This window comes from Vombatus ursinus, unplaced genomic scaffold (assembly GCF_900497805.2).
Source record: "Vombatus ursinus unplaced genomic scaffold, bare-nosed wombat genome assembly UNPS02006779.1, whole genome shotgun sequence".
NCBI classification, from domain to species: Eukaryota; Metazoa; Chordata; class Mammalia; order Diprotodontia; family Vombatidae; genus Vombatus; species Vombatus ursinus.
Genome location: NW_020946557.1, coordinates 21,493,209 through 21,506,375, shown reverse-complemented (window position 1 = coordinate 21,506,375; position 13,167 = coordinate 21,493,209). Strand labels below are relative to the sequence as shown.

General features: G+C 36.5%; 1 protein-coding gene across 2 annotated transcripts in view; it reads right to left on the bottom strand.

Annotated features, from left to right (window-relative positions):
* LAMA2 (laminin subunit alpha 2) overlaps positions 1–13,167 on the bottom strand; it is a 793,905-nt gene that overhangs the window by 403,424 nt on the left and 377,314 nt on the right. For both annotated transcript variants that reach the window (XM_027848591.1, XM_027848592.1), the window contains exon 12: positions 9,198–9,371. In XM_027848591.1, coding sequence (XP_027704392.1) covers positions 9,198–9,371 — 174 coding nt within the window. The remainder of the gene's footprint in view (positions 1–9,197; positions 9,372–13,167) is intronic.

The following is a 13,167-nucleotide window of genomic DNA, read 5'->3' as shown; positions in this document are numbered from 1 at the left end:
ACAATGCAGTGAAAAACAGAAGAGATTTTGCCATTCCACTGGCCACTTGGACAAAAAGAGGAAACAGAGGAGTAGTTCATGAAACCTCTCATAAGCTGCTCACTGGCTATCCCCCTTGCTTGGAATCTTCTCCCTTCTCATCTTTACCTTATAGGCTTCTCTGGCTTTCTTTAAGTCCAAGCTAAAAATCTATTTTTTTCAGAAAGCCTTTCCCAATGCCTCTCAATGCCAATGCCTCCCTCAGTTGAATATTTCCTATTTATTCTTAATATGGCTTTTTTTTTTGCTGTGCATTGTGTTTTGCTTATTGTCTCCCCCAACAGTTGTGAGTTCTTTGAGGGCAGGGACTGTCTTTTGCTTCTCTTTGTATCTCCAGTACTTAGCACAGTGCCTGACACATAGCAGGTAATTAATAAATTCTTATTGACCAACTGACTAGCCTGGCATACAAGTATAGCATCTTGATAGGGGATTTCAATTATTCTGCTGGAATTCTCTCTCTGTTAAAAGCATCTAACGATTTCTTGACTTATTTTAATAAAAATTTCATACTCCAAAAGATGAACAAACTAAGAAAGGGAAATTCTATTCTGAATTAGATCTTCACTTATAAGGAGGAACTGGTCACCAGGGAGTAAATTATGAGAACTTAAAGGAGTTTGGTGAAAAGAGCATATTCCCTCTTATAATTAGTGATAAAGAAGATGAAGAAATCCAGGCATGGTCCAACATGCCACCTAAATTTTGGTACAACATATACCAAAGGATTCAGAAAAAAAGATAGGTAGGATTGCATGACCTAAAATGTTATGGGGGAATCAGCACAAGAAAGTTGGGAAATATTCAAGAAAGAAATTCTAAAGATATGAAGAGAAAAAAATCTGATGAGGAGCAAAGAGGGTAGTCTGAAGAATCTGAGGTGGGTGCGCAGAGATCTCACCAATCAAGCTAAAGTTATAAAAACATGTATTGAGAATGCAAAGCAACAGCAGATGAATAAAACATTATGGCATGGTTCTGTAAGAAAAGTATTAAGAGTACTAAACTTTAAAATGAACTAAATCTGGTGCAGAAGCTAGAACAACAAAAAGTTGTTTTTTTTTTTAATTACTGGGAAAAGCAGAGGATCAAAGAGGGAATACATGGAAGGGACAAAGAACTGATGACAAGCAAACAAAGTTGCTAAATTCTTAACTTTGTTTCTGTTTTCTTGGCCAAGAGAATGATGATTGGACTAAAAAATAAACAAATAAATATGGCAAACAGAGCATTGATACTTAAGACAAGTAGAAAAATAGTTAAGAGACAACCTATCAGAGGTAAGTATGCTGGATCCAGCTCATACTGGCTCATAAGAACTAATTAATTTTTTCAGTTAAATTTTCAGGTTAAATTTTCGTTGTAAATATTTATATCTTGGAAATTGGCAAATGTTGCAAATCAGGGCTTAATATATTTGTTTCTAGACAAGAAAATGATGGACGAGATGTTAATAATGCAATTAAACTTAAAAATATATTCTGCATTTTTGGAGAGACAGTTGTTAAACACTTACCTGCATACCCTTGCCCTAATTGCCTGTGACAAATTCCTTGGTTCAAATTACATCTTAAGGTATGGAAATACAAGATAAGTGACTTATAATACTTGCTGCCAGTTAGAGAGAGATTCTCTTGCAATGTGATTTCTAGCCCATAACCAGGAAGGTTCTCCCTAATCAGTGTTCTCCTATGTGGTTAAAGCCATCACTGCTCCTGAGCTCTCCCAAACCATAAATATAAGGACACAATGAAATAGCCATGGATATGGGTCAACCGTACTTTTACAGAGAAAAAGTACAAAGATCAGTATAAAGAAAATAGCTTAGCTTACAACATGAAACCATATTGTTTTCCCCAACAGAATATAAGCTCCATGAGGACAGGGACTTTTTTTGGCCTTACATTTAGCACAGTACTTGGCACGTAGTTGTCAATTAATAAATGTTTGTTGAAGGGTTGGTTGGAATGCTCTATATTCATGGACATAATAGCAAAAAGCCCTACAAAGTAATTTGTTCAGAATCATTTGTGTTATTAACAGAATTTCTTGTTGATACTTCATACTATTGGTTTTAGTTTAATACACTGTGAAGACTCCCCCAGTCAAGGTGGAGGAGCCCATTTCTGCGTTCACCAAAATATAACCAAAAATTGAGCTTTCTCCTCACCAAAATCTTGTTTATTTGATTTGATTCCTGATTTTCCAGAGTTTCAATTTAATAAACTAGGCCAAATACACTTGACTTTGGAAAATGAGTTTGAAACATGAGGCAGAAAGATTTAACAGAAAACAGCCCTGGACTTCAAATCAGTAGTTGTAGGTTTGGGTTGATGCACTTTCAGTTATCAGCACTGCTAGGGCAAGTAATTTAACCCTCTAAATTTCAGTTTTCTCATTTGTAAAATGGGAATAGGACAATGTATTCCAGTATTTCAAGACACAAAACAAGTTTTATAAATCACTGACCCAACTCTGGATTTTTCTGATAGGATCCAAACAGATCTAGCCAAAGATAATAGTAAGCATATACCCCAAATGCTTCACCTCTACCTAGGGTCTCTTTGGTCATGGTTTCAAAATTTAGTCTCTTTCCTGAGCTCCAGGCCACCATCATCAAGTTCCTCTTGGACATCTCAAATTTGATGTCCCATAAGCATCTTGTACTCAATAGGTCCAAAATGGAACTCATTACTTTCTCCTACAAATTCATTCCTCTTCTGAATCTTCCAATTTCTACTGAAGATAAGACCATCCTCCCTGTCACCCAGATTTACAGCCTCAATGTGATTCTCCATTTCTCAGTCTTTTTTTTCTCTGTTTTTTGTTTTTCCTTTCACTCCTTAGTCTTAATCACCCCACATATCCCAATAGTTGTTAATCTTATTGTATTTTTCCATAATACTTCTTCAATCTGTCCTTCTCCTTACCTCTTCTCCATACTATTGCAATAGCATTCTAAATTGGTCTCCCCACCAAAAGTTTCAGTCATTACCATGATACAGTTTTTGCTTGGATTTAAGATAAGCAAGGCAAGCAGAATATACATAGGCAACGGATTCTTGTATCATGGATCCACCCTACTTCCCCTCCCCCTTCTTTTGGCAGTCTAGTAAAACTTATAGAAGCCTTCTCAAAATAATATTTTAAATGCATAAAATAAAATACATAGGAAACCAATTATAATAAAATATGTAGGTATCAACATCTTAAAAAAAGTTCACAGATCCCAAATTAAGAGTCCCTGCTTGAAGCATATAATTTATAGGGATAGGGATAGGGATAGAGACAAGACCTGTGATTTCATTGGTTTAGGAAACTCTGGGTGTGTGACTCCCTCTATCAGTGAAGTCTGGCATACGATAGAGAGTTGCCCGTGGCACTGAGAAGTTAAGAGACTTGCCCAAGGCTACACAATCAGTATGTGGAAATGGTGAGCATTGAAGGCAGTCTTCAAGGCTTTGCACCTAACCATTATACCATGCTGCCTCTTTCTGTTACAATTTATAACAATATCTAGTGTGGTCCCAAGTGACACCCCAAATGTGCTTTGGGATTCATGCAATCACAAATGTTTGAAAGGCTATATGAAAATTTGTCTAGGAAAAGAAAAGTAAAGTAATACAGAGTCTGATATTTGCTAGCTTGAGAGAATCATCTCCACACCCCTAATCACATTTCTGGGCTTACCCTCTACTAAATTTAGGAGAGGCAACATTGTACAGTGAATAGAGAACCAGTCTTGTAGGGAGAAAGACTTGGGCTCAAACTGTACCCTCCTTCCCTCAATAGCACATAACACACACTTGGGTGATCCTGGGCAAATTACTTACCCTCTTAATGCCTCAGATAATTCTCCAAGACTATAAATCCCAGAGTATATGATCATCTGATTGGCATTTAATATTGGAATTGGAAAAACCCTAGAGTCTCTTCCTATCTAGTCTTTGATTTTTCTCCCAATGTAACTTTTGGCTTATGTGGATATGGATCTAGACTTGGAACAAATCTCAGAGGTCAGCTAGTCCAAACCATTCATTTAACACATGATAAGGTCATATAGGCAGGACTTGAACCCAGGTTCTTTGATGCCAGTGCTTTTTCTACTGTACAATGCTGAGAGTCACTCTTCTTGCTATTACCACCTCAAATACCTAAAGCTGCTGGTTGGAGTCATATTTTTTTAGTAGAAGAATAACAAACACTGAGTATGATGATAAAGATGACATGCTGAATCACTTTCTCCCAAGTGCGTTAGTAACTCATTGAAAGTAACTTGTGTCAGATATGTTACTTCAGACCACTGGAGTCATTTTGTTGTGCAGTCATTTCAGTCATGCCATCTCTTTATGACCCCATTTGGGGTTTTCTTGATAGAAATACTGGAGTGGTTTGCCATTTCCTTCTCCAGCTCATTTCACATATGAAAAACTGAGGCAAATAGAGTTAAGGGACTTTCCCAGGGTCACACAGCTAGTAAGTGTCTGAGATCATATTGGAATTCTGGAAAATGAGTCTTCCTGACTCCAGGCTTGGCACTGTATCCACTATACCACCTAATTACCCTCAGTTATACTATTAGCAGCACATTATTTTAGCCCTGCAATTCAATACAATTTCTCAATACCTATGGACTTGAATAACTGACAATCTTTCTTGTTCCTCCATTCCTCTACCCTGATGGATTTCTTACCTTCCAAAATAAAAAACCAAACAAACAAACAAACCCAAAACCCAGAAACATCTAAGGATTATTATTTACAGCGAGTTTTGGAAGTGAAAGCGTTCCTAATGCAGCACTCTGTGGGAATGAATGCTGAATAAATTCTTGTTGACAAAATGAAATTGGAAATGAAACAGAAACTTGAAGTTACATCAAATATGCAGCTCTGATATTGTTAGACAGATTTCAATAACATAACTAAAGGACAGAATGCATAGAGAATACAACTCTTAGCTAAGGAAGGTCATGCCGAATATTAAAATAAACAATATAAAAACTAAGATTTTCTAATTCATTTACTTCTTCATTTCAGTGCCTACTAGTTTTATAATTTCTGTTTTTATAATTAACTCAAAGAATAATCTTCAAGATTTGCTCACATTTAAGATACATTTAGGAAAGTAATTAAAATACCATATTAACAAACAGTTGTGAATTACTTTTTGTTATAAATTTTATGCTTAAGTAAATCATTACATAGAATTATCTAGAAACTAATGACCATCACCTGACTTGTAAAACATCGTTGTTCTCTAATACTGCTTCCTCTAGGGCAATTCTCAGTGCTGACAGATTCAGCAGCATCCCATTTCACAGCATTCTTATCATATGAAGAAATATTTGGATGTAGGTGTTAAAGAGGATGATAGAAAACATATGGCAATCTTCATTATAACAAAGTATGTACAGCACGTCCACCTTATGTTAAAAGTAGCCTTGCAATCAAGGTCCTGAAACATGTTCGAAAACAGAGGCATACAAATATTGAAAGAAAGTTGACAGTCTTTGTAGTTAGACTCTCTTTAGACAAAAGAATGAAGCATTTCAACAGAAAGAAAGATTAGGATACTGATGGCATACCCACTGACTGAAAGGCAGGACTGTCTATAAACTTCCCTCTTGGAGCAGATGACATAGTCATTCTGTCTGCCATACATTAGCACCCTCTGGCCCATGCTGGCAGCTGTTCTAACTGGAACACTTAACAGTCATTGCTGAAGAGAGACTAACTTCATCTAGTCTCAACTACTAAGGAAATGACTTTATTGAATTTACAAACAAGGACCTACACTATTCCATTTCCTTGGCAAGACACTAAATCACCCAAGCTAAGCACGCCATCACGACTATAATTTATGTGATATGACATGACAGTTAAGATGTACTGCAGTAATTTGCAAATGCTTGCAGTATTATTGTAGTATCAAAAATTTATATGGTTCAGTTATTAAGGCAAATTGTTTCATTCATACAGAGCTGCCTGACAGTAAGCCACAAAAGGTCTCCATGTTATGTTTAAAAATGTCTTCCATATTCAAACAATTTGCACACCCTGTTACCAGTGTTTTGTTCACTGAATGGAAATTGGAGCACAGACAAGACTTGGTTTTTGATGTGAAAATTATCTGTGTCGGAATATGAACTGGCTCATAGTGGGTGGTAACTAGAAACAGGTCATCCAGGACAAAGGAAGTTATCTTTGGGAACCTAAAACCATGAACAGGATATACAGATTCTTTGGATATGATCCTGCCAAATGTCTCACATGCTCACTTTCCTTCTGTTGGATTGGTTTTCAGCCAATAGAAAGAAGCAGATATGCTTAAAGAAGCAATATAAGAAAATATTGCCAAGCATGTTTCTATTATAAGCTACATTCAAATACATTTTGCCACCATCAGAAAACTAAACTATCTGGAACCTATCAAATTCTGACCTAAACATGGTAACTCCAAGTCATGGTGATTATTTTCAGCTAAGTTTTATTCAGTTGTTTGCCCTGTTTGAAAACAAGGGTGTGTGTGCATGTGTGTGCGTGTGTGTGTGTGTGTGTGTGATTAAAAACAAAAAGCTGAAGTGATTTCCTGATGTCAAATGCACTTCAGATGTTTTAATTAGGTTTCATGATACTGACTAAATGTTTACTAAATATACCTGTGCGCACACACACACACACACACACACACACACACACACACATATACACATTCATATATTTTAGTAAGACATTCAGAGATTGGTTTAAAAAAGGGAATATTACTTTGTGTTGTGACATTATTCAATATATTAAATTAGCTATTTCCCATTCTGTGAGCAGCATGTGAATGCTTTCTCAGAGTTTGTTTATTGTTTGAGACTTAGTACCAGACAAATACATGGCATTCAAAATAGAAACACTTTAAAGTGAAATTTGATTTTGGTTTTATCAGTTAAGATTTCTCCTAAAGCAACAGTACATTAACTTAGTTGGAAACCAAGTTCAAAGCATACTCAATTCATAATGGAGTTTTCTCTAACTAATATAGTTCTGGGATAAGTAGGTTTTAGAATCCAGATTTATAATTTTCTGACAAGACATGAATGAATGAATAAAATAATTGACAAGCATTCAGGTCTTACCCTGCACTAAGCACTGGAGATATAAATACAAAAGTGAAGACAGACCTTGTCCTCAAGAAGCTTACATTTTAATAGAGGGACACCACACATAGGTGAGTAGTGGCCAAGGGAGAGTACTTTGGAGAGATGTAGGAGTAGTGAATGGAACCATAAGGGAGTAGACTGATACACTCTTTGTAGTAGCAACGGATGAATTGATGTGATTATGATTCCAGAAATGGAAGAGAAGGCAGAGCAGACCCAAGGCTAGAGTTAGCCTAGATGTAGTGGGACATATAAGGCACTTCTCATTTAGGACACAGACCCAGGGCAAGAATTCTAGAGCTTAAAGGGTTATCTTCCAGGCATGTTCTTCACTAACTTTCGTGAATCAAGCAACTGTTTGCAATCTTTGAAATGAATATACCAAATTGTTTTTCCAGGGAATTCCTGGAAAAAGAAACAAACACAAATATCTAAATACTAAAGCTCCTATGTACGGAGTTAATACACTCCAGAAATTGCTTGAGTCTCTGAGCCAGTTAAATTCATTTATCTGCATGTTTATGTGTGTGTGTGTGTGTGTGTGTGTGTGTGACCTTAAATCAAACACAATATGTGTGTATGTATTTATTCCTCTCCAAAGCCTTAGCAAGGGGTTTTTCACCTAAGTCAAATATTAAAACAGACAGAACAGTAGTTCACCAGAAAAGACTTCTAATTAAGATTTGTAAAAAAGTAGAACAAGTATATTTCTTTTCATTTTCTCAGCAAAACTGAAATCATGAAGTAAATAACTAATGAGTAACCCACATCATAGTCTGCCAATGCTCCAAAGTCAGTTAAAGGAAGTTAGTTCTTTCTGTGGGGAGAAAGGGGAGAGCAACATTGTGATGGCAGCAATGGGAAGGAGACATATTCCAACAGGGAATAGGCATGAAGGGGTAGCCCCTCATTATTTCCTGCTCGACACATAGGCTGGTAGTCTGGACATGCAACAAGCTACATATTCTAATCCAAGGCCCAAAATTACTCAGGGCTCAAACTTAGAGTTTTAGACAAAGAGCTAATGTGGCACAAAAAGGAGACTTCTCTGTCATCTGTGTGGCAAGACAGTAGGGGTAGTCTGGAACTTTGAAATCACAGTAGTTTCTGAGTTGCTTAATAAGCAATGAAGGCAGAGACCAAGGAAACTTAACTCTAACTGTCACATCAAGCAAGTGGCTGGAAGGCCCAAGGTATAGGTAATGCCTTGTCTACAAGTCAGTTCAAACTCAGCATACAGGCATGCTGAGGAGCTGGGGCCATACCGCTCAAACTAGATTTCACAGGTTCACAATTCCCAGTAGCTATCATCAATTACTCTAGGGAGTCATTCATTTACTCAATAATTCATTCATTCAAATATATTTTCTGATGGTCAATTTCACGTAGGCCATTATGGTAGGTACTTTAAAGCCAACTTATCTTATCTATACCTCTTTCTTCATTCTCTACATAAATACCTCTCTTTCCAAATCAATCTTGCTCAACAAATCACAATTTTACTCTTTGATGAATCTGTGAGTACTCTCCCCCTTGGTCCAGGTTGTAAGCAACTCACCCATACGTTTTATCCTGCGGATTTTTTGACCATGCCCTTCCACAAATCTTCCATATAGAATCTACATGATATATTAGTAGCCTTCCTCTCAGTCTTTAAATATTTCATGGATACCACCATAATATCTTGGGTATCCATCTGCTATCCCTCATTCTTCCTCCATAACTGGCTCATTTCCTTTCCCATACATTGATATTAACTAACAGTCAAATAAATAACAATTTATATATTTCTTCAAGAAAACTTTTATATACATTGTACATATTCATTTGATATTTAATTTATGTAGTATTTAATATGTTATAAATCATAAATTTCTTCATATGAGAAAATGTATATATCTTATTATATGACGCATTTATATATATTACATATATATATATATATTTAAATAAGAACTATTAGAAAAAAAGGGTCCCTTAATCAAATAAACCAAAAGAAAAAAGAACTTACTTTGTTGCCTAAATATGGTCCAGGTGCACTCCAGTAATAGATTCGTGGTAGTTCTCTTTTTGCATCCACGCTATTGATGCTGAGTTGCTGGGGTTGACCGGAAATGTCCTGATGAGGTACGACCCTCAGGAGACCAGCTACATCAGTAAGATACCAGCCATCCATATCATTTATCTTAAAAGGAAGGCACAAGTAACGTTAAATTAGATGGTGTAATAAATAGAGCTCTAGGCTTTTCAACAATATTTTTATTGTTTTTAGGGAAAAGATACTTTAATTGAGGTTGTAGGAGTAAAAAAAAAGATGCAGAGGAATGGAGAGGGAGATAAAGTGAAAGTGATTGAAAACCTAAGATTTCTTTTCCTTTCATCTTTCAGGTTTAAGGTTTTCAGGCCTTTTGGTTCCAGGAAAGAAAGATCAGGAAGCTTTTGGGGTAACAGGTCATCATGGTCACATCTTCTGATACTGGATCGGCAGCATAGCAGAAGTGCAGAAGGACAGCTAAGAAGCAGCTGGCTAGCTAGCACAGAGGAGTGAGTGTTGATTAGGGTGTTCTGGAAGCGATAGTGTCAAACTGTAAATGGGATGATTCATTTTGGGGTGGTGAGCTGTGGCCTCTCTGAAGCCCATTAAAGCCAGCATTTATGAACTCAGTGAAATAAAGTAGAGTCAGTCATGTGCTATTTTATAATGAAATGTGAAGGCTATAAACCCACAGAAAGAGTGATTATGATGGACATCCCAGAGTTGCATGTTGATAGGGAGGTTAAAGCATCAGAAAATGAAACAGAATCAGTAATCAAAGGCAGCTTCTTCTCAGGAAAAAGAAAAAGATAATTATCTAAGAAACAAGGTAATTTGTTTAAATGTGAACTTGCAAGTGGAAAAACTTCCCACTGGCATAAATGAGTTTAAAATGGAGAGAGTATCAAGGCATCTAAGAACCATAAACTTTTCTTAGAAAGCAAGGGAAAAGAAATAAGGAACCAAGGTCTGACAATAGAGGCAAACCTGGCTGTCATTATTAACACCAAATTATCCTATTACTATTGATATGACACCAATGATATGAAATGGCCTTGGTGTAGGATATACAAAGCTAACTTCAGAATCATGAAGACTGGTGTGCAAATTCTGTCTCTGAGATGTACTGGTTGTATGTATGACCTTGGTCAAATCACTTAAGCTCTCAGCACCCCAGGAAACTGCCTAAGGCTATAAATTGCCAGTTTGCATCAGTAGAGAGAATTTCCTCACTAAGAGGTCACTATATCAATAAAATAATAGGTTGAATAAAAAAAACTATATATTTCCAAACCCAAAACAGAATTGAGACTGAATCCTGCCTCGAACAATTATATGTGACTGTGGACATGTCATATGGTCAGACTTAAGAAGAAGAAGGGAACTTAAAGATCATGTAAACTGATCCCCTTATTTTACAGGCAAAAAAACTGGGGCTTATAGAAATTAAGTGAGATATACTAGGATCACATAAATATAAAGGGGTAATGTTTGGATTTGTTCCCACTTCTAAGTTAACACTTAACAACAACAACAACAATAACAAAAACAGTAATAATAACTAGCAATTATATAGAACTTTATATTTTGCAAAGTAGTTTAAAAAATCATCTCATTTGTTCCTCACAATAACCTTAGAAGGAAAATGCTACTTTTATCCCCATTTTACCAATGAGGAAACTGAGGCAGAGAGTGGTTTAGTGACTTATCCAGGGTCATGGAGTTACTAAGTGTCTGAAGTGAGATTCGAACTCTGGTCTTTCTGACTCAAGGTCCAGCGCTCTAGCTACTGAAACAGGTAACTGCCTCTTTGATTCTGAATTTCTGCACCTATAAATTGGGAATTTTATATATATATATATATATATACATACATATATATACATATTGAAAATATTTTTAAAAAATCAGTCAACTAGCAATCATTAAATAACCAATATGTGTTCTATCTAGGGAATAGAAATAAACTTGAAGTAATCCCTGACTTAAAGGATCTTAGATTTTACTACTAATACTGCCCTATTTCACAAGATTGTTTTTAGGATCAAATGAAATAAAGGAAGTAAAGAAAAATTTTGAAAATCTCACAGTGCTATGAGATACTTAGAAAGTGCTTAGCACAGAGCTTGGCATGCACTAGGTGCTATAGAAATTATAGTTATTATTATAATCATCATTATTAATAATGCTGTTGTTACATTTCTGATGTATGGATTCTATCTCATTACATCATAGAACACTGTGATCTTAAAAGAATTAAAATTTCAAGTTATCCTAAAGGCAATATAAAGATGAAGAGTGGGTATAAGTAGGCTGTAAGTATAATGTGTAAGCATTACATACACTTATGGTAAGTATAATATCGTTATGCTTATAATAAATATAATTATCATAAAATAATAGTCCATTATTAATAACTGTTTCTAATAAAGGACTGTATTGAGAAATAGGGTAAAGACATTAACAAGAATGCAGATGACCAGAAAAAGAGGTGAGGCATACAGCAAGAATGACGGACAAGAGATAGTTTGAATGTTACACTAGTATCTCCAATATATTAAAAGAACTAGGGGAAGGCCTATGGTGCAATAGGTCAATCCTCTATAAAGGATTTTTGGAAAGACAATAATAAGAAATAGGATGAGAGAACCTGGTAAAAATACAATTTTTCTAAGTATAGAGAGAGTCCATATTGGTGGTGGCAGTATTACTTCCATCACAGAATAGAGTAGGAATGGCATCACGTGGAATTGTTATTCTGACCACGACTATTATGATGACCACTACCAATTAGCATCCATGTATCACTTCAAGGATTGCAAAGTATTTTACACACATTATCTCACTTTATCCTCATAACAACTCTGTGAAATGAGTGTTATCATCACCCCAAGTTTACAAATGAGGAAACTAGGGGCAGCTAAGTGGCGCAGTGGATAGAGCACCGGCCCTGGAGTCAGGAGGACCTGAGTTCAAATCCGGCCTCAGACACATACTTCCTAGCTGTGTGGCTCCGGGCAAGTCACTTGACCCCAATTGCCTCACTAGGGGAAAAAATAAAACAAATGAGGAAACTGAGGGTCAGAGTACTTAAGTGACTTCTCCAGAGTCACAAAGCTATTAAGTGAGGTACTTGAGTTCAGCCCTCTACTTACTCACTATCCTGTGTTGCCTCTATTATATCCTACTTTGATGGATACATAAAATCATATTCCCACCAAAGAACAGAACTATAAATTATTCCTAAGGTAAAGGTTAGAAAATAAGGTGCAAAGACCTAGCTGTTCTTCGGAGATAACATCTAAATTGTTCCCTTCGCATTGTTTATTATATGCAGGAAACTTAAGAAATATTATCACTTCTCTTCTATAATTGTAGGGAAGTCAGCTACTTTGTTACTGGAAGGGAAATAGCACAAAAGTCATCAACTCTGTCCAGATCCCTTTAGTTTTGCTACTGAGGTGATCTGATTTGACTAGCTTGGTATCAGGAGAATAAACAAAGGATTGAAAGACTCAGTCTAAGTCAACTAGGCGACTGGCTTCAGAGAGCAGCAGCTTAGGCATAGTCAAAGAAGCTCGAAAGGCAAATATAACCTACATTTGGAGGCTTCCTGCTCTCTGGCCAGTAAGCTATTGTTTTGAAGTCTGAATCACAGAAGAACTGAAGAAATTCCTGTAGCAGTGCCCCAATTTGCAGAGAACTTCTACTTTACGGGAAAGCCACATAGTTGCAGCAACTCAGTAAAACACCAGTAGGTGGCAGCAAAGAGAAGCAGAGGGCCCATGGGTAGCAGCCTAGCTGCGGAGGACCAGAACATGAGAAGCAACAATCCTGCAGCCTACCGCCAAAAGATATTACCTGACCAGCCAGAAAGGTCAACAGGTCTATAGGAGAAGTAGCCAGCAGCAGTGAGAGTGGCAAGTTCTCTTTGGTGCAGTGTCCT